A 22,700-nucleotide genomic window follows, 5' to 3' on the forward strand; every position below is an offset into this window, starting at 1 on the left:
TGAGCCATCCCAATAGAAGCACACTGATTTGGATCTGTGCCTAAGGCAAAACACTAGCCCATATTCTTTCCCCCACACGCTTGGGGACTTAAAAGTTTGATATGTGATCAAGTAAGGTTGATGAAATGTAAGACAGGTTTTAATGTCCTTTTCTAAAGATACGCAACTTACCTTTGTTGGAGGTTTTTTTTAATTTTCTGCATGACAATTACTACCTTTTGTTGGCTGGTGGTGGATAACTCAATATCTTTTATACTTGTGTGGAAACAGTTTTTTTGGTTAAGGGCTTTATTCTTTTGAAATTATTGGCCATGTTAAATTCACTTGTGTCTAATTCCAGATTCCCAAAGCCACAGATAACAGGAGACTAAAAACCCTATTTGTAACACACGTTTTAGCCAAATAATTGTTTCCCACATTGGTGTATCATGGTTTCTTAAGTGGTATGAATGAACTGCCTCCTAGGCCTGTCTTGAGTGATTTGTAGGTATCCTATACTGTGTTTGAGTTCCCATTATGAAGAAGACTGTACTTTTTTCTCTTTTTTTAGGTTTTCACATCATATGATCCCTGGTCCTCCAGGACCCCACACAACTGGAATCCCTCACCCAGCTATTGTAACACCTCAAGTCAAACAAGAACATCCACACACAGACAGTGACTTAATGCACGTGTGAGTTTTCCTCTGGTCTTTAATTGCAATCTCTAGTCTTTCATCTGCAATGCCTTAAAAGTTGAGCAAGCATGGCAAATAAGTAGTCTCAGTCTCTCTCTTTTTCACTTCCCATGGGAAATCACTGAATCTGTGTCTAAATACCATGTCAATGTTTGGTATTCTTCAACAAAGAAATAGTGATTGCATTAGTATTTTAAAAATATATAAAAAAATTAAAAGGGGGATGGAAAGGGGGCAGGGTTCTGGGGAAAATGACTTTGGCAATCCTGCCCGCCATTGTACCCAATGGGTTTTGACTTTACGTAATTTTGGCTTTAGGTGCAATCCCCGGAACATAACTCCCATGTTAGTTGCATGCTTACAAAATCCTCACCTCTCAAGAGTAATGAGCATATCGGGATGCATCTGTCCACTGGACGTCAGGCTTCTCCAATGTTTTCAGAGTTTTAAGAGGATACACATGAAAGTACATATTAAAATGTTAAATATGTATTTAAATATTATTATTTAAAATGCAAGTTAATGCAGAGATAGAATGGAATTAGCCAAAATAATTATGCAAAACGTGGAATTTTGCAAAAGTGACAAGGGTCTAGAATAGTTGCCTCTATCCCTAGGACCAGTGGCATTCTTCAGTGATAAAGTTCCCAAGCTTGACAAAATGGGTCTTTTGGGAACTGAACCCTAGAATGAAATTCCATAGCTCAGCTTTCCTCAAGTACAGATATTTGTTCTGGAGATGATGTGATGTCCTCATGATTTTAGGCAGAATTTGCTGATCCAAATGTTCTTAAGTGGAAAAGACTTTCTTTCTTTCTTTCTTTCTTTCTTTCTTTCTTTCTTTCTTTCTTTCTTTCTCTGCTTCACATCCCCACCTGTCTCTCAAAAGATTTTTACCCATATCCTGTAAGCTATTTTCATGCTCTTCTTTGTACTCAACTTGTACCCACCACCACCCTCCTTCAAAAGAACAACACAACACATTGCCACTTTATTTCCTCCCTCCCTCCCTCCTGGTTCTTTTATATTCCCTTCTCCTTCCTACAACATTTCCCCTCTTCTAGCCCCTTCCTTCATGCCTTTCCCCACCCCTGCCCCACTCCTGGAACTTCTCTGGCCCCTGACCATCTTGACTCAGCATGCAAGGGGTTGCTGGTGCTAGCACTCATCTAACTAGAAGCCTGGGGTTATATCAGGGGTTGGTGGGGCAAGCCAGTTAGGAGGCACTGGATAGGCTGTGGCACTGAGGACTACCTGAAAGTGGGTCCCAATCCACTGGTGGAGGAACATTGTGATAGAACATATAGGGTGTTTCCTCTTCTCTCCAAAAATGTGATAACCAATCAAGCATGGCTGCTCAGAATAATAGTTGGTCATCTGAAATAACGTGTTGAAAATGGTAACAGTTGCTCTTTCTGTATTTCCTTTCCTCCTGCTCCCTTTAGGAAGCCTCAGCATGAACAGAGGAAAGAACAGGAGCCCAAAAGACCTCACATTAAGAAGCCTCTGAATGCTTTCATGTTATACATGAAAGAGATGAGAGCGAATGTCGTAGCAGAGTGTACTCTGAAAGAAAGTGCAGCTATCAATCAGATTCTTGGCAGAAGGGTATGACACAACCGTATTTGTGTATGTGCATGTTCTGTGTTCAGTATGTGCTGTCCAACAAACCCTTGCCCCGGTACCCACCTCGACAACGTAGTCACTGGCTACTGGGATGTGATGCAGTTTAAAATGAAAGCAAGTAGCCTTGTTGTGTCATAAAGCTGGGGCCCATAAGGTAAAGCACGTGTTTTGCATGCATAAAGGGTCAAATTTAAGTCCACAGACCTCCATTTACAGGTAGGAGAACCAAAAAGACTCCTGACTGTGACCTGCGTTTCAGAGAAGTCAACACTAGGCTAGACCAGAAGTGGGGAATCTCTGATTCACATAGCTGTCAACTTTTCCCTTTTCTTGCGAGGAATCCTATTCAGAATAAGGGAATTTCCCTTTAAAAAGGGGGAACGTTGACAGCTATGGATTCATGAGACTTCCCAGGCTGGTGGCCACACTCACCAGCCACACCCACCAGCCCCACACCTGCAGTCATATATGACACCAGGTGTGTGGCAGGTAAAGGCAGGTGTTGGCCAAAAGGGGCTTTGCAGGCTCTACCAATTGGCCGTGCTCGCAAAGCTCTGTTGCACTGTGCTTCCAAAGAGCCCAACAAGCAGCACAAAAGACCTTTCCAAGTGTCAATCATTGGCATCATTAGGATGTCAGATGATTGGCAGGTGGGCTGTCCTATACACCTGTCAAAGTTCGTTTGTGGAGATGGAGGGGAGATAAGATTCTGGCCTGCCACATGAAAGCAGTCCTCTACCCTAGACGCACCAGTAGTAAAAGGCAGCTTCATATTTCACGCAGGTGTGCTCGCCATGTGTCATAAGACTGTCAGTGGCAGTGGAACATGAGTGGGGGAAATCCTGTTGCACTTAGCGTATTTTTCGCCCCATAGGACGCACTTTTTCCCCTCCAAAAATGAAGGGGAAATCTGGGTGCGTCCTATGGGGCGAATGCAGGCTTTCGCTGAAGCCTGGAGAGCGCGAGGCATCGGTGCGCACCGACCCCTCTCGCTCTCCAGGCTTCAGGAAGCTATCTGCAAGCCTAGCAAGCTCGGCGGGAGTTCCCGCAGGCTCACAAGGCTTGGGGCGGCAGCCTGCAGCCCGAAGCACACGGAGCCCTCTGGAGGGTGCCCCGTGCTTCGGGCAGGTGTGCACAAGGCTTGGGGCGGCAGCTGCGGCTGGGGGGGGGAATAATTTTTCCTATGGTGCCTCCTATGGGCCGGTGTGCCCTGTAGGACGAAAAATACGGTATGTCCTGTTTGCGAGCTTCCCATACGCATCTAGCTGTCCACTGTAGTAAGAGAATGCTACACTAGATTGGCCTTTGTTAGGTACTTGTTTTCATGCTTTGATTTGAACAAATGTATACAAATAGCCATGGTAAAATATGCAGAAGTTGTGCTGGAAGAAAGAAGTACATTTTGCAGTACATGTTTCCTTTTCTTCTGCAATATTTTCATGTGATACTTTCCTTAAACTATTAGCCAGTACTTTTTTCTAAAAAAAAGTTTAGGGGTACTCTCATTTTCCTACTCATATTGAAATACTGCCCCTCAATGAGGCCAAACTTAGATTCACAAAATGTTTAGGGGTATGCATATCCCTGCGTCCCGCAGAAAAAACCCACTGGTATTAGCAATATGACTACTATTTTGTTGAATTTGCAAGTTGAGACTTTCATTTTAAGTCTGAATTTTAATTCTCTTCTGATATTTCTTTAGCTTTCACTATGCTTGCCAGTTACTTAAACCCTTGGCTTTTAAAATGAGACTTGGCGTCAGAGTGATTAGGGCTCTATTTCCAAAGAATACTATAATGTTTATTGCTTGGGTTCTATCAAAGCACGTTCTCTGTGTTTTATTATTATGCTGTGTAAATATACCATAGGACAGAATATACCTTCTTTGGTTTTCACAAACACTGAATTAGCTTAAGCTCTTGTCTATATTTTGACAGCTTTCTGCAAGACTTACAAGTCCAATTACCTCTCGTCTCCCAAGGTAGCTCCTATGTCCTTTATTCCATGATTGGTCTCAGTGTTTGATAATGGCTTACAAAGGATAGCACCTAGGCAGGAATCCAAGTGCTGCCTTTCTGGGTAGACAGCTGTAGCTGTACTCTAGAAAGTACACTCAAATTTAGTTCCATGGAAGTACCTCTTCAGAACCTTTAAAAAACTTTTCATGCCAAATATTTTGGTATTTAAAGGACAAAAGAGTCTGAATGTACTGTCTGCTACACTTGTGTTGTGAAACAAACCACTTTTGGGGTATAGAAGTTTGAAGATTATTGGGCAGGTTGAGAGAAACTTCCACACCACATTCAATAATATGCATACTCTTCAGAACCCATGGCATGGGTCAAAACAATTGATAGTCCTCCTAGATCAGGGCAGTCCAACATTTCATACAAAGTGGACTGCAAGAGTACTTTGACACGGAACCCAAAGGCTAAAATTTGACACTCTCCAAGCCCTCACACTGTCTTCTGGAAGCTAAGTGAGGTGCCATGCTTTGGGAAGAAGTCACGAGGTTCTGGTAGGATCCTGGAGCCCTCCTTCCTCCTTCCCAAAGTTGGGAAAGCACTAACTTAGGACCCTGTCAGAGCCCTCGTGCTTCCTTCCCAAAGCCCAGTGTCTCACTTACCAAGCTTTGGGAAGGCATCCCGAGGGCTGGGGGCGGGCATCAAATGTTGTCAAGGGCCACCAAAAAAGGTATTTCAGGCTGCACGTGGCCCTTGAGCAGTATTCTGGACCACTCTGTCCTAGATGAAGGCAGATGTAACATTGTTAAAATAGTGTTGACAATTTGGAAGCATTGTAGGTGTATTCAGTCCAAATTTCTCATCGCGCTCTAGCTTTGAGTTCTGGAGGATGGATGAAAATTTGCTACATAAGCTGGTTGTTCACTGTACTGGCTGGCTATTGCCTACTACAAGGTTCCCCAGTCCCAGAACATTCCTTAAGGAAAAGGGTTCCTTCTAAAAGTTAATGAGAAGGTGATGGGTTATTTATTTTCAAATGTATATCATGATTATTATTCTTTGTGCTTCACCAGGTTCAAGGTTGTATGCAAAGTTAAAATACATAATTAGCTAATAAACAATTTAGGGTGGTAGTCAACTAAGTTTTACTCAGAGTAGACCCATGGATATTAATGAACATGACTGAGTTAGGTCCATCAATTTTGATGGATCTAGGTAGTTGAATTACCACGCCAGTCTAAACCACAACAGCAATAAAACATTTTTACTTAAGAGCACTGAGTGAAGGATGGGGAGAAAAAAAATGTATGTATGCTGCTTTAAGAAATAAAAATATAAGAAAATAATAATATGTATACCCCACCCATATGAATGGGTTGCCCCAGCCATTCTGGGCAGCTTCCAACATATTAAAAACACAGCAAACATCAAACATTAAAAACTTCCCAATACAGGGCTACCTTCAGATGTCTTCAGAAAATTGTTTATCTGTTTGACATCTGATGGGAGGGTGTTCCCTTTGCCTTTGCCTTGTTCCCTGTAAGACAAGCCTGCAGGATCAGGCCAAGGGAACATCTCGTTAAGCAGCCTGTTCTCACAGTGGCTAACCAGGTGCCTATGGAAGCCTGTAGGCAGACCATGAGCGCAACAGCACTCTCTGCCCATCTGCAATTCCTAGTAACTAGTATTCAGAGGACAACATGCCTTAAGTAAGGGTGTACAGTGTGTCTGACGGCCAAGTGAGTATTCATTTTGTTGAAGTGCATGTCTGTAGCTTCCATGCCTGGAGGAAGCCCTTTGCAGGGCTCAGCCAAGGGACCTGCTCATTTTGTATTTTCTCATTCTCCGCTCTTACTTTAGGCTGCATTTCCGTGCAGCGTTGCACATATTGTAAAGTTACCAGCCCTTCCCCCCGCCCCGAGTTGTAAATCCTACATTCTCTACAGCTAACCACGTTTGACAAAGAAGAACAGAGAATGGTTATTCCAACATTTCAGCTAGCGATAGAGGGGGCATTATGTTTGCCCACCACTTTATGCACCGTGTTTGGGTTTTCCCAGCCACCGAATGTTTAATTTGCTTGCTAAACACACGCTGTTCAAGGATGAGGGAAGCACACTGACTTCTCACTGAGGCCCGTCCTACGTAGGCAGAACTTATGGGGTAATAAATGGACTGTTTGCTCACTCTGCCTCCGAAGGACATATTTGAAGTGAAAGTCTTTCCTGTGTCTGTACACAAGTTGCTTTAGCCTGAGGTCAGCTGGCTCTGTGCATCTGCCAACACACAAGAGGATTTGACTATTGGCATGTTACATCAAATATCACTTTTGTAGTATTTGCGATGGCCTGCTAAAAGCCAAACTTTGAACACAGTGGCAGATGGTGCACAACTGAAATCACCTTGTAGCTGGGGGTTGGAGGGAGGAGAGAACGGTGTTGTGGGAATCTTTCCAGACTTCTGTTGAGACTTCTTTCCAAAGCAACTTCAGTACACAAACTAAGAGAGAGAGAGAGTTCTGTTTAAAAGCGTTGAAATGTTGCTGCCGCAAAACCTTTCCCAACCCCACTTACCAAATAAATTAATACAGTCTTTTAAGCACTGTTTGTACATTTGTATAGAAGTCTGGGATAACTGTGCTACATGTTTCCACAGCTCTCGGGTTGCTATTGCTCCTAAACCCTAACCGATCCCATCAGTTAATTAAATTAAATTAAATTAAAACTGACCACATGTGTAATTGCCCACCAACAGCAAACAATAAACAAAGGAGACAGAAAAAATGAGGAGTTGCTAAAATGTTGGGTAACAACCGTGTCTTGCATAATGATGGCAAATTATTCAGAATATTGCATTTGGGTGATAAAACATAGATGCAGAGATGATGATCTAACCTTTGTGATTCCCTCTGGAGGACCCCCAAACCTTTTTATAAGAAAACTATCAGCCCCTTGGGAGGAAAGCAGCATACCTTCTGTGCTACTGCTCTGTCCCCTGCTGGCTCCCTCCCCTCTTCCCTGCTGTTTGGCTCTTGGAAGCCCTAAGCTTCTACCCTCACTTCCTGCTGTGAAACAGCTGACAGGCAGCTGCGGGGGGGGGGGGTTGGAACTGGCTGCTTCTTGAGAGCAAAAGCTGCTGTGGCTTGGAGAAGGTGTGTGTATGTGGAGAGAGAGAGAGAGAGAGAGAGAGAGAGAGAGAGAGAGAGTGCTGTTCACTTGTTCTAAAGATTGCCTTGCGCTGGAACAGCTGAAGTCCAGTCCTGAAATGCCAATTAATCAGAATGGGTTTTGAAACATTGAACTCAAAAGTTCGCTGAAGACTATAGTAGTAACCACAGCAATAAAAAATGTTGTTCCAGTCTCAGTCTGTGATGGACATCGGGAAATATAGATGCTCCCAAAGGAAAGGAATGACTGGAAGTGTGACAGAGCTCCCACTAAAGAATGAACATACCTGCTACCCTTTTGAGCGATGGAAAAACATGATATTCTATTGCCCCATCACTGGTGCTCAGATTAGAGCCAGTGATGCTTCTGACCATGCAAGGACATGAATGTACACAATGAGTAAGAGTAGCTGACTTTAAAAAGATGTATCTGAAGAAGTGTGCATGCACACGAAAGCTGATACCAAGAACTAACTTAGTTGGTCTTTAAGGTGCTACTGAAAGGAGTTTTTTATTTTGACTATGGTAGACCAACACGGCTACCTACCTGTAATTTAAAAAGATTGTTATTTTTTATAACTAGGGTGACTTCTTACTCCAAGCCCCTATCTCCTGCTTCTGTGTCCCACCTGTCAACTGCTACCATTAATCTCACTTGCAGAAAGCAACTAGCAAGATAGACTGCTTTTACCTGTCTGTCTGTTCAAATGGTACCCACTTCATGGTCTCAAAACTTTGCAATGGCTTTTGAGTCTCTTACGTACCAAAACTAAATATATTCTAGGTTTCAGGCCATTTTTTGTTCTAATAGTAACTTCAGATCCTGTTGTCCAGATTTCTTTTTCTTTCCAAGTATCAGTTCAACATCTTTAGCAGTATGATGAAAAGAGAATTTTCCAAGTTGAATTGCCACGCCAGCATCATGGAAGTCAGTCCCCGAGTGGTGAGGCCTCTGCACCACGCCGGTTTAGAGCAGGGATTGGCCGAATGGGTGGCAGGGTTCGCAAGGTCCGCAGGCTGGATTAACGAGCCCGGTGGGCCATATCCGGCCCCCGGGCTTTAGTTTGCCGACCCCTGCCTAAGAACATTAGAAGAGCCCTGCTGGCTGAAGGGCCATCCAGTCAAAGCGTCCTCTTCTGCCAGTGGCCAACCAGATCTCTATGGGAAGCTCTCAGACAGGAGAAACGCACAGCAGCACTCTCTCCCCCCATGTGATTCTCAGCATCTAGTATTGAGAGGTATACTGCCTCTGACTTTGGAGGCAGAGCATAGTCATCGTGGTTGATAGTCTTCCATGGAGGTTGAGTCTATCTTGAAACACTATCACCGTGGGTATGTCAACAAAGTGGGTTAGAATTCATACGGATCTTACTACTTAAATAATCCTCTGTGTATAATATGGAGCTTCTCTTACCTTATCATTGTTTTCCCATGAACCAGAGAAATTAGAACTAATGCTGTCCTTTATTTTTAGCACGTTCTTGTACAAAAACGTAACATTCGTTCTTTCTCTCCTTATTTGCAGTGGCACGCATTGTCCCGTGAAGAACAAGCTAAATATTATGAACTAGCTCGGAAAGAAAGGCAGCTACACATGCAGCTCTACCCAGGCTGGTCTGCAAGGGACAACTACGTAAGCCGATTATTTACACTTTCTTCAGCTCGCAATTTGCAGTAGTTAAAAGTCTAGGTGAGGGTAGCAGCTTGGCCATGAGATGCACCGTCGGCCTTGTGTTCACTTTGAATTAAGTGCCATTTATTCTCTTGCCTTTCTTTAGATTGCTTCTGCATATCCCAAACTAATCTGGAATTGGCCATGGGTGTGTTCCTGGTCCAGCTTTATGCCATGTGACAAATAACATCAAAACGGCAATTAAGGGATAGATAGCTTTGCAAACATCTGGAGCACTAATTCACATATGTCCCCCACCTGATAACTCTTTTGACACATGCTTATCACATGGTTAATAAAAACAGAGACAATGAATCTCTTCTGAAGGTGGCTTGTTGGATTTTCCTGGAACTTATCTGAGCTGTATGTTTGTGCTTTGTGTTTAAGGCTTGTGTATGGCTTTTATTTTATTTTATTAAGTAGGTAGAATGGATGTGAACTAAATTTCACACCTTGATTTGAAAAGAACAGTCATCTTCAGCTGCAGACGTATTATAAATTAATTATAAAAAACTGTTTAGTCAGTGCTGCTTTAAAAAATTATACATATTTAATTATGAAAAAAAATAACAAGCTACACCGCTCATACCAAAACCCAATAATGATACTGTTAATGTTGAACATTTTGCCATTTACTCATTGAAACTTATCTGTCTGTATTAAAAAAAAATTCCATACGCATGATAGCCTAGAAACTATTTGTCTGGGAATTAGCTAAGATTGAGCCTTGATCACTCCTAAATAAAGAATTCAAAGAGAAGCCTAATCCCAGACCTAGTTCTTACTTTGAAAATGCAGTGTGTCAGACATTCATAAAAAACCCTCAATCCTTTGTTTGCTACAGCCATAATCCAGTATGCCTAGTTAATGATAGGTAAATAGACTTGCCCCTGAGTAAAACTCCATAAAAGAGCCACTGAGCTTCAGAGCAGAGAGAATCTCTTTTGCCCAGAACCTACATTCACTTAATAAAACCTTTTGTCTGCTCTTAATTTAAATCTCTTCTGAAAGACTTGTTTTATCATAATGAATTGTGTTAAAATGGGCAAGAGGAGGGTAGTACTGTAACCATGCAGCTACTAGGAGCTAAGAACATGTGCTGCAGAGTATAGATTGGTTATACAGTGGTGCCTCGCAAGACGAAATTAATTCGTTCCGCAAGTTTTTTCTTCTTGCGAGTTTTTCGTCTTGCAATGCACGGTTTCCCATAGGAATGCATTGAAAATCAATTAATGCGTTCCTATGGAAACCGCCTTCAGACCAGGTCCGGGGACAGTCTGTCCCCCGACCTCTTCTGAAGGCTGGGGGGGGGGACAAGGGCTTTTCTTCCCATCCCCAGCATTTTAAAAAACCCCGGGACAGCGGAGGACTTCTCCGCTGTCCGGGGCGATCTTAAAATGCTGGCGGGCGGCATTTTAAAATCACCCGGGACAGCGGAGGACTTCTCCGCTGTCTGGGGCGATGTAAAAGCCCCTGGGAAGGCAGGCAGGGGGGAAAAGACTTTTGCCCCCCGCCCGCCTTCAGAAGAGGTCCTGGACCTCTTCTGAAGGCGGGCGGGGGGGCGAAAGTCTTTGCCCCCCCCCCCGCCTGCCTTCAAAAGCCGTCCGGGAAGGCAGGCAGGGGGGAGCAAAGACTTTCGCCCCCCGCCCGCCTTCAGAAGAGGTCCTGGACCTCTTCTGAAGGCGGGCGGGGGGCGAAAGTCTTTGCCCCCCCGCCTGCCTTCAAAAGCTCTCCCGGGAAGGCAGGCAGGGGGGAGCAAAGACTTTTGCCCCCCGCCCGCCTTCAGAAGAGGTCCTGGACCTCTTCTGAAGGCGGGCGGGGGGCGAAAGTCTTTGCTCCCCCCCGCCTGCCTTCAAAAGCCGTCCGCGATAGCGGGAAGCTCTTCCCTGCTATCCCGGACTGCTTTTAAAATGCTGGCGGTGGGGAGCAAAGCCTTTCGGCCCCCGCCGGCCTTCCTGGACCTCTTCTGAAGGCCGGAGGGGGGGAAAGGCTTTGCTCCCCACCACCAGCATTTAAAAGAAGTCCCCGGAGATTTCCCTATGGGCTTTCGTCTTGCGAAGCAAGCCCATAGGGAAATTCGTCTTGCGAAGCGCCTCCAAAACAGAAAACCCTTTCGGCTTGCGGGTTTTCCGTCTTGCGAGGCATTCGTCTTGCGGGGTACCACTGTACTGAGAGTTTATGCTGAAAACATGTGATAGCCAGTCCGACCTTTAAAACTGCGATCTCTTTCCAGTTGGAAAATGCTTTGCTTTCTGTCAAACACCCTGACCAAAATGTTTTGAGGCAGTCATGAGTATTTGCAAGAGCACAGATTTATATGTTACTCTTTGTTGCAGAAATGCATCATTTTGCAGCATTTCACGTTACCACTCCTTATTACAGTTATATAGAGCTTTTGGCTTACAAATACAGGCCTACAACTTGAATCATGGCTTCAAATGTTGTTTTAGTCTATTACTCATTATAATATATGTAACTGGGGTCCGGTAGCATTTTTCTGAAACAAGTTTCAATGTGTCTGCTTCCTGCAAGTCATCTAGGATATTTTCTTCCTTGAAATGATTTCTACTAAAAGAAGTACTCTTCACACTTAAACAACTGAGTAAGGTTTAAGGCACTTTGCAGAGCCTAGAGCTCAGTTTTGAGGAGGATCTTTTTACACTACACGGAAACTCCTAAGTTTTTTGTACCTGAATATAGGCAAAATTGTCAGAAGAATAATCCTTGTGGGATCACATAAATATGGAGATATTGAATTTGCTTTGGCTGGAAAACCCCAAATGAATATAATAGTTAAAAATAACATGGAGATAATCAGAAATGGCTTTTGATGTGCTATCACCCTTTCAGAAATGTTAAGTAGGAAGGTGATTATATGATTGTAAAAAGTGTCTGCCTCCCTCCCCACTTTTCTTGCCTAATATAGGGAAAGAAAAAGAAGAGGAAGAGAGAAAAGCTACAAGAGTCTACTGCAGGTATGCTTTATGAGTAGAGCTTCATGTTAAATATGTGTGCTATTTTAAAAATTCAGCACTTCCTTTTATGCATACTTCTGGTTCTATATATAGAATTCTTTGCACAAACACTTCTGTATCAAATAGTACATATTCTAATGGATACTACTGCTGTCTTTATTGCCTTTTCCTTCTACACTCAGTGGGGTGTCAAACTGTAGACTTGCTCTCATTTTGAGGGAATGTATGGAATCCAGCTCTGTACTGTGTTTCGACATTTGGAAGGGAAGCGTGGCCTTCCCTTTTCTTGGAGGTCAGTACAGGCAGAAAGCCTGGAGATCACTGATAACACCTGCAAGCACAGTTTACAATACTTTCCAAGTGCTCTTCGCCAGAGGTCTGCACAGACAGAAGCAGCACCATTTATAGGGCATCCAACCTTTGCTGCTTCTTTGTACAAGCTCATGCTCTAATGGCAATGGCAGCTGAAAATTGTTTGCAGTAGCTTCAGAATTGCCACCACTACCCCTACACATACAGGCATGGATGTTTTAAAAAGGAAGCAGTGGAGGGCTGTTTCCTTTGTTTCCAATCTGCATCCTGGTCTAGCTTCAACAAGTAGTAGCTGGGAGCCACTACTGGTTGAATCATAGTCCCTACTGACTCTACTGACCTCCAGAAGTAGGGGGGTGGGGAGGGAACAGGCAGCAACAGGTATCTTGGGTCTACACATTCCCTCACTGTGAAGATAACTGATTGACTGATTTGGTATGGGGATGCTGCACTGTTTCATATATTCTCCTATAGTTCTCTAATGTAATTAAACATTTTAAAAAAGACAGGAGGAGCTGGTCTTTACAGTTGCCTGGTAGGTTGGCTCAAAGCATCAGTGAGGTCCTTTCACTTTTTTGTATATTAAATAAAACAAAATGGCTGGTATAAGAACCATGAAAGGCAGAGGAAATCAATCGGCAATCAATATCCTAGTAAAATACCTTTTATTTGGAGTGTGCAAAAAATAAAATAAATTCTTCAATGGAAATTTGTTAAAAGCAACAATCTTCTACAGGTGCAGCCCCACGAATGACAGCTGCCTACATCTGAAGCATGGTAAGAATATTTCTAAAGCCTTTCTGCTAAATTTATTATTATTATTATTATTATTATTTTTAAAATTGTCTCTCTCACTTTGACTCTTGAACTATATAGCACATGGCTTTTTAAAGTGCTTTCTCCTCAAATGAATGCTCTCACAATTGATGGTTTTTATACCGGCTGTGTATTTTAGCCCCAACTCTTTTTGTTATTTAACTTGCATGAACCAAACTGATCATACCTCACTGACTAGCTGCAAGTCTGCCTGTAGGGCACAAAAATGATTTTACAAAGTCAGGGATGGGGAGCTTCTGGCCCTCTGGATGTTGTTGGACTCTGACTCCCATCAGCCCCAGCTAGTGGGATCATGGGAGTTGGAGTCCAGCATCTTCTGGGGACCCACAGGCTCCCTATCTCTGCATTAAGTAGTTGAACCATTTTGGCTGGCAGTGTACTGCACAAATCCTCATTAGAAGCGAGTTAAAATGGTTTCTAAGCACCCAAATTAATTCGCCATAATCAGTTACAAGTATATTGCAGGCTGGGCAGCAGAAGGGAGCACTGGCTTGACATTCTAATGTTCTGTTATGTTTGAACGTCATAGTTATGAATGCTATAAGGAAGTGGATCTTTATTTAATCTCTTTTGACTCCTATCTCCTATAAATGCATGTGTTAAATGTTGGGTGTGGTAAATACCGCAGTACTTACAAAGGGATTAAAGTTGCGAAGGTTAAGGTAGATATTGAAATTAATGCCAGTAATGGTTATGTGAAGACAGGAGTGCCTGGCATGCTCTGGTCCATGGGGTCACAAAGAGTCGGACACGACTAAACGACTAAACAAACAAGCAATGGTTATGTAACTAAATGTCTGCTAAAAATGCAAAAGTTAAGTTTGCATTGCCATGATAGGCTTTTCTACTGCTTAGTTTACTAGCAAATGAGCTAATGTGTTGCATGGTGTGTTTGCAGAAATCTAGATATAAATTAGCTTTGATGCTATTGAATTTGGGATATGGTGTTAAGGGTTCAATAACATCACACAGATTTTGTTTCTTTGCCTACCTCTAGAAAGCCCTCTGCTGGCTCATTTGCAAATGGATGCTTTATATCTGCTGCTCAGACTAATTTTATGAAAGGAAATGTAATGATGACGGAAACTGTAGCCTATCCTTAAGCAGTTTTGGAGGTTTTGTTTTGTTTCTTTTTTTTTTAATCCAAGTGAACCTTTCTCTACTTTTTTCTGTGGTGGATTTGGAACTTGATGATCCTACAGCAGTTCATCTCACATTTTTCATTGAAAGTTTGGATAATACAGAACAGGCTTCCTCAGACTCAGCCCTCCAGATGTTTTGAGACTCCAATTCCCATCATCCCTGATCACTGGTCCTACTAACTAGGGATCATGGGAATTGGAGGGCCGAGTTTGAGGAAGCCTGATATAGAATGTAGTCACACCAATTCCATGCATAGAAATCGCAAAACATGAGGTTGGAGTGAGTGATGGAATGAACGAATGAATAAAAGTCTTGTGTCGCAAGTTAAAGGCATGTCGTCTGGATCAGTTATCTTGAATACTGGGAACATCACATTTTCCCACCAAGCTATTGCTTTTGGGAGAATTAGATATCCTTAAATAGATAGGCTTCTCTGAGGATTCAATACAACAGATGACCGAACCACTGCTCGTTTTTTTGTGCTATAAATTGATCATCTAAAAAGCCTTGTGAGTTTAGGAACCAAATGAGACTCTAGCCGAAGGCATCCAGTGCTCAGGAAGAAAGGCATTAAATATCCTGGATAGCTCCTATGAGCTCCTTTCACTTGTCTTCCTGACCTCGTTGGGCTGCCAACACAACTCTCCTTACCCTTTCCTTCATTTCCTAGTGCTGTCCCTCTTCTTAATCCACACTCCTCTAAATCCCCAAATCTCTTGTGCAAAAAAAGTAGATATATGCAAATTGGCTTAATTTTCATAATCCTGTTGATAGAATTTGGGGGGAGGGGGTTGGCACTGTGTACACACAGCTGCTGCTATAGCTTGCCCTAAGCAGAGAGCAGGACCAGGAAGTACCCATCATAGGAAATGGGCTTCCAGCAAAACAAATGCAGATGATAAAAGCTTCCAACACACACGGCTGAATGTGACTTATTGTGGGGGAAAGCCTCTAACATGGCCATTACTTAATAATTTCTCAGGGTGGTTTCACACTTGCCCCCCAAGTCCAGCTGTTACATAATGTGATATACTTTAGTCATTGGAGTTTTATTAAGCTGTTTGTGGTGTGTGTGTGTGCTGTTTTATGACCTATAGTTACGAATATGACTTTAAATTATTAGTTACAAATATAAATAACTATTAGGAGGGAAAATGAAAATAAAACTGCCAGTTTTTTCATTATCCAGTTCTATGGTGTGGCCACATTTTCAACACTGTGTGCAGTTCTGCTGCCCTTGTCTCAGAAAAGGGTAGTATTTTATTTTCATTTATTTTAAAACATTTGCATTGTGAAAACAAGAGAAATGCAGTGCCCACAGAATCCAAGAGAATCCAGTACAAGTAGTCAGTCGGTGTAAACCACCCAGGAACACTTGGGTAAACAAAAAGGTTTACAGCAAGTGCCAAAAACTCAAAATAGTTTCTGCATCCCTAATTTCTGGAGGCTGTTTAACATGATAGATGCTAGTAAAGGCCCTACTCTGACTGGCTGCTAAGTGGACATGTGACTCCACCGGGGGGGGGGGCTTAACTAATGACCTTAGTGACTGAGGAAATCCCTATTGTAGAGTTGGGAATGGTGAAGAAAAAGTCAACCAAAATGATCACGGCTTGAATCTCTTTCCGATAAGGAAAGGCTAAAAGTACCGTATTTTTTGCTCTATAAGACTCACTTTTTCCCTCCTAAAAAGTAAGGGGAAATGTGTGTGCGTCTTATGGAGCGAATGCAGGCTGCATAGCTATCCCAGAAGCCAGAACAGCAAGAGGGATTGCAGCTTTCGCTGCGCAGCGATCCCTCTTGCTGCTCTGGCTTCTGAGATTCAGAATATTTTTTTTCTTGTTTTCCTCCTCCAAAAACTAGGTGGGTCTTGTGGTCTTGTGCGTCTTATAGAGCAAAAAAATACGGTATTTGGGACCTCTTAAACTGATGACTTCAACTGAGACTAGCAGCACAATCCTATGCATGTTTATTCAGAAGTAAATCTCACCATGTCCTATAGGGCTTATTTGCACCAAGCATGTATAGGATTGCAGCCTGCTGAGGAGGGCATGATAGAGGCTGATATCATAAAACACCTGGATTTTTAGGTAATATTTTCAATGAGTGCAGTAATCATGGTGCCCTCTGGCTACTTCAAGCATATTGAAAATGACAGAACATTTTAGACAGCCCTTGGCCCACTTTGTAAAAATATGCCCTCCCATCAGATGTTGTAGTAGTATGCCATGAGTGAACTATGCCATGGATTATTATTTTTTAAGGAAATGCAATCCAATCTGCATTTCCATGTTCTGATTTGAACACTGGCACAGGAGTTGTGAACCAAGGAGGTTTTCTTTAAACTGTGGAATGAACCAAATCTATCCCATATCCCTAGTTCTTTAGAGGAAAAACTTAACTGCTAAGCAAAATTTCTCTGCTATGAGACTATATACTAAGTTATCCAGAGGCAACATAGAGTAGTAGAGAAATTATGTGGTTTATGTATTTGCCTGCTAATAACTATTGCTTTGAAATGTCTAAGGATATATACAGTATTTTTTGCTCTATAAGACTCACTTTTTCCCTCCTAAAAAGTAAGGGGAAATGTGTGTGCATCTTATGGAGCGAATGCAGGCTGCGCAGCTATCCCAGAAGCCAGAACAGCAAGAGGGATTGCTGCTTTCACTGCGCAGCGATCCCTCTTGCTGTTCTGGCTTCTGAGATTCAGAATATTTTTTTCTTGTTTTCCTCCTCCAAAAACTAGGTGCGTCTTGTGGTCTGGTGCGTCTTATAGAGCGAAAAATACGGTACTAGAAAACGAAAAAGCCCATGTGCTAAATGGTGGGAATATGTAAACATGTCTGGCTAGCCATACCTTCAGTTGTGCAGCTCATAATGTCTTGCTGCAACACACATAGCTTCCCTAAACACTGAAATGTGTGTGTGTGTGTGTGTGTGTGTGTGTGTGTTTTGCTTTTACAGTGGTACCTCGGGTTAAGAACTTAATTCATTCTGGAGGTCTGTTCTTAACCTGAAACTGTTCTTAACCTGGGGTACACTTTAGCTAATGGGGCTTCCTGCTGCCGCCACCACGCAATTTCTGTTCTCATCCTGAAACAAAGTTCTTAATCCGAGGTACTATTTCTGGGTTAGCGGAGTCTGTAAACTGAAGTGTTTGTAACCGGAGGTACCCCTGTATTGAAATAAAAAGAATTAAGTAGCTCAATAGGTAAAAATTGGATGATTATATTAATCTTGCATTCCCCTTTTAGAGTATGCCTTTTTTTGTCCTGTTTGCATTTCCTAATACTTATCAGCAGTAGCTTTCATCGTACGTATGGATTTCAGCTAGGTGTAAGGGTGGGGGGAATCAGTCCTGACAAGTTCTCTAGAAAGCTATTGTATTTTTCCAGAGCTGGGTGTGCTGTATCTTTACCTAGAAAACATGGCTCTTCCTTACCAGCTAGTATATACCCTAATTCCACTTCGTACTTGTGCAGGTGCCTTGATGGCCACCTATTGGCTGTTGTCTGTGATGTTTCCTCCCTTTCCTGACTCTTTCCACATGTGAATTCACAGCAAAATTAACACTTCAGCTACACTTGAAGAAGTGTGCATGCACACAAAAGCTCATACCAATAACTTAGTTGGTCTCTAAGGTGCTACTGGAAGGAATTTTTTAATTTTGTTTTGACTACGGCAGACCAGCATGGCTACCTACCTGTACCTTCATTAATGATTATATATATGTTCTCATCCCCATGTACGATGGCCACAGTGACAATGGCTATTATTACTGTTCTGGTAAAGTAAGGCAAACAGAAAAAAATTTCAAGCCAAAATAGTGCAGTAATCTTTATCTACGTAAAGACCTATAAGGCAGGTTCATATAATACTCTCTTAACAAAGGAAGGCAAGCACTCTGCTCTCCTTCCTTTATGTTTTCCCAGTGGCCACACACCCCTCTTCCTCTTTGACCCCGCTACTTGCTAGCTGCTCTTAGCAGAAACCGCTGTCTTTATTGGCTGAAAGTGTCTCCCTGCCCCTGCTGTGCGGCTGTGATTTTTCCTAAGCCGTTTCAAAGGGGAGACCAAGCCCATTTGTCTAATTAGGGAAAATTAGTCTGCCAGAGAGAACAAGACAGCCAGCCAGCTAAGAGTACAGTACTGAGCAAAGCCTCCCATCAAGACCATTTTGAAGATAACACCATGTTGTACTTTGATTTAGGCCCAGATTGCATATTACTTTTTCTCACACAAAGTGAAATTTAAGCACATTGTCCTTCTATGGCAAATACATTTGATTGAAAAGCACTCTCTAGTGGCAAGAAGCTGGAATCATCAGCCCCATTATGATAAATTTGAGGATGTATTTAAATGAGGGAACAGTTGTGCAAAACCAATACATCAAAATTTCACTGCATGGCAACCTTCTTTAAAGTGCTAACATGTGAAGAGTCAGAAGGGGATCTTGCTCTGAGTCTTCTAAGAAATTGGTTGCCCCAGACTAGTTGTATATCTATAGAACAAGCCTTGAAAATCAGCCATGATGTGACAGGGGAAGTGATGGGGAAGATTACGTCTCTAACTATTGGAAGGAAAAAAATATTTGTGATTTTCAGTTAATTGTATGAAATCCAGGTTTAGACTTGTGGCTGATCTGCAATCGTGGTAAGATTGATTGATTGATTGATTGATTGATTGATTGATTGAGGTTTGGTGACACCTACAGCTAGTAAATTAAAATTCTTCAGCTGTTATCTCAACTCTTGGGCATAAATGAGAGTGCAAGTCTATTTGTTGATAACTGTTTAGTGTATAATATGATGACATCACTAACTCAGTAAGATGTAGCAGCAAATGCATTCTGTGCAACTCCCACTGAGTAGAGCAAAGGCACACCAGACGTACAGTCCAGCCTTCACTATTAAACTGTTAAGATTGCAGAGAGGTAACAACTTCAGTCTTCTTGTTTTGTGTATAACAGGGTGACACCTGGTGGGAGAGAGGGAGAATGAAACGCTTAATTGGACTTGCTTCTTTCCCAGTTAAGTGTTGCTGTTGCAAACATGTGTATTTCATGCTGTCATCCTAGAACAACTTCACTTGACCAAGTTAAAGGCTAATCTAGTCAGTTGTGTGTGCCCAATTGAATGCACCTGGGAGGCTCAAAGGATGCCATAAGGCAGGGGTGAATGAAGAACCTGTGGCTCTCCAATTGTTGTTCTCCAGCCCTCATCAACCTCAGACAGCATAGCTAACAGTGAGGGATTGTGGGAGCTGTAATCCAACAACATCTGGAAGACAAGTTCCTGATTCCTTGCATAAGGCAACAACCCTCCACTTCGTACTTGTTGAACTCTTGAGTCTGGTACCTGATAGCAAGAACTGTTGTGTTGCTTTCCCCAGTCTGGGGCCAGCAAAAATTGTTAAGACTACAACTCCTCTCCCACCATCCCTGAACCACAGGCCATGCTGGCTAGGAAAGGGACTGGCTAGGAATGGGAACTGGAATGGAAAAGATTTGAAGGACACCAGATTGGGAAACACAGCACTATGGACATGAAAGCTCCCTTTTGCTGTTATGACTTATAGTTGACTGTGGTTTTGTCTAACCCATCTTGTGGCGCAAATGTCCAGAAAAGACAAGGGAATTGTAGTATCCATGGTTAGTGCTGAATCTGGATGTTCCTCTTTGACAGTGCAGATTGATGAAGAATTGATGGGTCTCAGATAAAAAATGGCTTTTGCAGCACCTGCTATTACTATGAGAGCTGTATGAACCCAGTTGCTTTCCAGTTGTCCAGACCTCAGTTTAACAGGACAGATGAACTCTAGGCTATTTCTGGTTCAGCCGCCTATAATGTCATCATGATCACATTACTTTTATCTCCGACCCGGAAATAACTGTGGTCAGAGCCCATGTAAATAGACCCGTTCAAACTGACTTCCATGGGAATATCATGTTTCACAGCCCCTTCAAAGACTGTCTGTTGGAAATTACATTTAAGCTAAATTTCCAGATCTTAGGCAGTATCTTTTCACCTCTCCCTGGTCTCTGACTGCCTTGCAGATTTAGGGCCAAATATGTACACTTTTAAAATAATTGCATAATCTAAAACTCCATTGACAATGGCTTCATATGAATAGAGGTGGGGATGGAATTTGGGGTAGTAGTGTTTTACAGTGTGGTTCTAATCCTTCCTAGAGAGTAGATTTGATTATCAGATTTTTTAAAAAAATTCTTTACCGCTTAATATATTTGAAGTATCTATAAGTGGTGTAAAAAAAGGAAGCAACAACAGGCAACTTGAACAAAATGTTACAAAAGTAGAGTTATATATAAAAATGTTAGACTAAAACAAAGTTACTAATACGCACGCACGCGCACACACACAACACATCAATTCATTTTCCTTCTGACACACCCTCCTTCCATCCCTCCAGGTTCACACCCAGGGTCCAAACAAACACCTAGCTCACCCACAAAAGTCACACAACAAGAAGAATTTCTGGAAACAGCAGGCATCACCCTAGTGCCTCAATCTAGACTTGCTTTTTATGGGCAGGCCCAAGGTGGATGGTACTTCCTCAGGCTTCCCATGGCTGTGTCCCATTCAGCTGCACTCTCCACACCCAGTGCCAAGTGCAGCAGGTTTGCTGAGTTTTCCAAGGGGCCCAAAGGATGGGAAAAGACACCCCCCCCTCCACTCACAGCTCTTTCTTTATTCTCTGTCCTGGCCTCCTCCTCTTTAAGCTTCTAGGTATTAGAAGGTTGTGCTGGTAGAATTGTGCTTTTGACAACCAGGACTTTAGCTTATGTGTCCTGCAAGGTTCTCTCTCTCTCTCTCTCCTCTGCCCCTCCAAACCATTTAAAATATGCACAAAGCCACTGGACATGTTCATCTGGCAATTTGGGGTATGGTGCCATCGGTATGCTGACACCAATACTCTCCATCATGTCTGCGAAGGTCATGATTGGGTATTTGAAGTCAGTGAAGGATTGGATATGGGCTAAGAAACTGAAACTTAACCTAGACAAGAAGTACATGGTGTAGCGACATAGGTTCAACCCAATTTGACAACGTAGCACTACCCTTAAAAGAATCAGCTGTTCAGTTTCAGAGTGCTTCTAGCTCCCATTTTGCTCCTGGTTTTTCAGGCGCTGACTTTGACCAGGGGTGCTTTTGTACAGCTTTGGCTGGTGTACTAACTACACCTGTTCCTGGATAAGGCAGACCAGGCCACAGTTGTGCATGATTTGGTTACATCCAGTTTAGACCACTGTAGGGCTCTCTGTGTAAGGTTGCCTTTAAAAAGTATTTGGAAACTACAGCTGGTGGCAAAATGGTGCAGCCAGTTCTGCGATCAGAGTCATTTCTTTAGAGCGTAAGATTCCATTGTTGTGCAAGATTCACTAGCTTCTAGTCTGTTTTCAGCTAAACTCAAAATATTGGCAATTACCTTTAAACCCTAAACTGCTTGGATCCAGGTTACCTGAAAGGCTGCCTCCTCCAATGTGGCCTTGCTTTCTCAGCTCATCAATGGAAACTCGCCATTACATCCTACTGCCATCAGAGTTGTAGCTGATTAGGACACCCAAGAGGATGTGGAACTCCCTGCTCCAAGATATCCACTCCCTGCCCTCTTGGTAATGGTGTTCGGGCACCATTTATAATCACCTTAGCTTAGCGGGCTGATTTTGTGTTATTTCCCTTATTAGATTGCTCTTTATATGTCACGACGACTATAGTTTAGCTGGTTTAACATTTTTCACATGATAGTTTTTAGATGTGAGCTGCCCTGGGTGCTCTAGAAATAAAGTGGAAAGTGGAAAGATGTATTTGAAGGAGAGTCATGCATAAAGTAAAACCTTAAAGTGAAACTTTCCCCTTTTTCAAAGTCTAATTAATTTTTGAACCGGTTTATTTGCAGTCATTTATTGAAATGGATTGAAGCCCATGTTTCTCACGGGCGATGGGGTTGCACTGCTTGATATATTGCTTCTCTCTAAAATCTGCCATGAGAAGACAAAGCATTGCAAGTGTCACTATTGCCTCTCCCCCAATTACTGATCATTATTGGTAAAAGAATCCTGATGCACAAATCACTGATCATAATGTCAACTGGATTGTATCAATTCAGATGGGGCATGGAAGGTAAATGCCATTTCCTGTTATGATAACCTAGGATTGCCAACAATGGACGAATCCTTTGCCTTTTAAATTAACTAAGTAAACTGCATATGAATATATATTTATCTAATTAAAACAATAATTCTGGTACACTATTATAATGAAAATATCAAAAGATTAGCACCTGTATTGAGGTTATATTAACATACA

The 22,700-nt window shown here is 42.5% G+C and overlaps 1 protein-coding gene across 5 annotated transcripts in view; it reads left to right on the top strand.

Annotated features, from left to right (window-relative positions):
- LEF1 (lymphoid enhancer binding factor 1) overlaps positions 1-22,700 on the top strand; it is a 112,627-nt gene that overhangs the window by 81,791 nt on the left and 8,136 nt on the right. For 4 of the 5 annotated variants that reach the window (XM_081208152.1, XM_081208149.1, XM_081208148.1 and 1 more), the window contains 4 exons: positions 551-673; positions 2,122-2,284; positions 8,958-9,065; positions 12,031-12,079. In XM_081208152.1, the coding sequence (XP_081064278.1) occupies positions 551-673; positions 2,122-2,284; positions 8,958-9,065; positions 12,031-12,079 (443 nt within the window). Of the gene's footprint in view, positions 1-550; positions 674-2,121; positions 2,285-8,957; positions 9,066-12,030; positions 12,080-13,127; positions 13,169-22,700 lie in introns of all 5 variants that reach the window. The other variant, XM_081208151.1, reaches the window with a different exon arrangement.

Source organism: Podarcis bocagei (assembly GCF_964188305.1).
Source record: "Podarcis bocagei genome assembly, chromosome: 9".
Lineage (NCBI taxonomy): Eukaryota > Metazoa > Chordata > Lepidosauria > Squamata > Lacertidae > Podarcis > Podarcis bocagei.